The sequence below is a fragment of the Micropterus dolomieu genome, linkage group LG12 (assembly GCF_021292245.1).
Source record: "Micropterus dolomieu isolate WLL.071019.BEF.003 ecotype Adirondacks linkage group LG12, ASM2129224v1, whole genome shotgun sequence".
Classification (NCBI taxonomy): Eukaryota; Metazoa; Chordata; class Actinopteri; order Centrarchiformes; family Centrarchidae; genus Micropterus; species Micropterus dolomieu.
The window spans coordinates 30,410,892-30,412,066 of NC_060161.1; the positions used below are offsets into that span (position 1 = coordinate 30,410,892).

General features: G+C 35.1%; 2 protein-coding genes across 3 annotated transcripts in view; one reads left to right on the forward strand and one right to left on the reverse strand.

Annotated features, from left to right (window-relative positions):
• Positions 1 to 867, reverse strand: part of LOC123980368 (CD276 antigen-like) — a 5,614-nt gene extending 4,747 nt beyond the window's left edge. The window contains exons 1-4 of one of the 2 annotated variants that reach the window (XM_046064727.1): positions 683 to 867; positions 534 to 575; positions 416 to 457; positions 275 to 316 (exon numbers count right to left, since the gene is read on the reverse strand). In XM_046064727.1, coding sequence (XP_045920683.1) covers positions 275 to 316; positions 416 to 457; positions 534 to 575; positions 683 to 794 — 238 coding nt within the window. In that variant the 5' untranslated portion in view covers positions 795 to 867. The remainder of the gene's footprint in view (positions 1 to 274; positions 317 to 415; positions 458 to 533; positions 576 to 682) is intronic. The other variant, XM_046064726.1, reaches the window with a different exon arrangement.
• A 237-nt stretch (positions 868 to 1,104) lies between these two features.
• Positions 1,105 to 1,175, forward strand: part of LOC123979894 (sialoadhesin-like) — a 3,856-nt gene continuing 3,785 nt past the window's right edge. Inside the window, exon 1 of the mRNA XM_046064005.1 lies at positions 1,105 to 1,153. Coding sequence (XP_045919961.1) covers positions 1,105 to 1,153 — 49 coding nt within the window. The remainder of the gene's footprint in view (positions 1,154 to 1,175) is intronic.

Here is a 1,175-nt window from a genome sequence, read left to right on the forward strand (position 1 = left end):
ACGTTAGTGACTGTCTTAGGAGACAGAACCTCTGGTCCAGCTGATTTTGTTGTAGTACTTCTCTGTTTATTCTCTTTTGTTAAATTAATTCTTCAAAGACAACAGTTTGTTGTAACTCAATTATTTGCTCAACCTCTCACCAGGAATACAATTTCCACGACAGGAACAAATTAAATAAAATATTAAGGTATGTGATAAAATTCTGGCCCACAGGAAAAGTAGATGTGTGGCTGTCGGGGGTTACAAATAAATAAAAGTCAAGATATTTACTTACTGTCAACATGAGGCGGACCTTTGGTGGGTTCTGGATTTTTGGCTGTTGAAAAACGTTGTTAACTTGTAAATGCGTACGTTGTGTTTAAGTCCTAAAATACTTTTAACACGTTACAAATATGTAATGTAGATATTTACTTACTTTCATCACAAACCGGACCATTGTTGGGTTCTAGCTTTTTCTCTGTTGAAAAACATTGTGTTTAAGTGCTAAAATACTTTTAACACATTACAAATATGTAATGTAGATATTTACTTACTTTCACAAATAACCGAACCCTTGGTGGGTTCTAGCTTTCTCTCTGTTGAAAAACATTGTGTTTAAGTGCTAAAATACTTTTAACACATTACAAATATGTAATGTTTTCTCTTATGTCATTTTAATGTGTATTAGGTTAGCTGTACTCACCAACAACGAGGGTAATGTTATGTTTGGGCTGTTTTGGGACCTCGCAGCTGTAACTTCCTGCATCCCGTTCAGTGACATTGGTCAGTTTTAGTGAAAGGTTTCCTCTGGTCATTTCATCATGGAAGAGAGATGTTCTATTTTTGAAGTTAGTGTGCTGATTAGTTAGATAGTCCTTCCCATACTGATATGTGTGCACAATCTGGTTCCTTTGTTTCCACGTCACTTTTGAATTGTTCTTGTCAAACACGGTGTGGCATGGTAGAATGACGTCATCTCCGATTACTGCTTGAATTATCTTTTCTGTGGAAACAAACATAGCAGTTAGACTTCCTGTTGCTGGATCACTGAACAATTTCTCTAATAATTAAAACTAGGATGGCTGAGCAACTTATTTTTAAGTATTTTATTAGCACACAGTATACATGCCTATTATAACTGTAGCCAAGTTTCATCCAATGGAGAAAAGAAGAAGTGAATTATTTAATTTCCATTA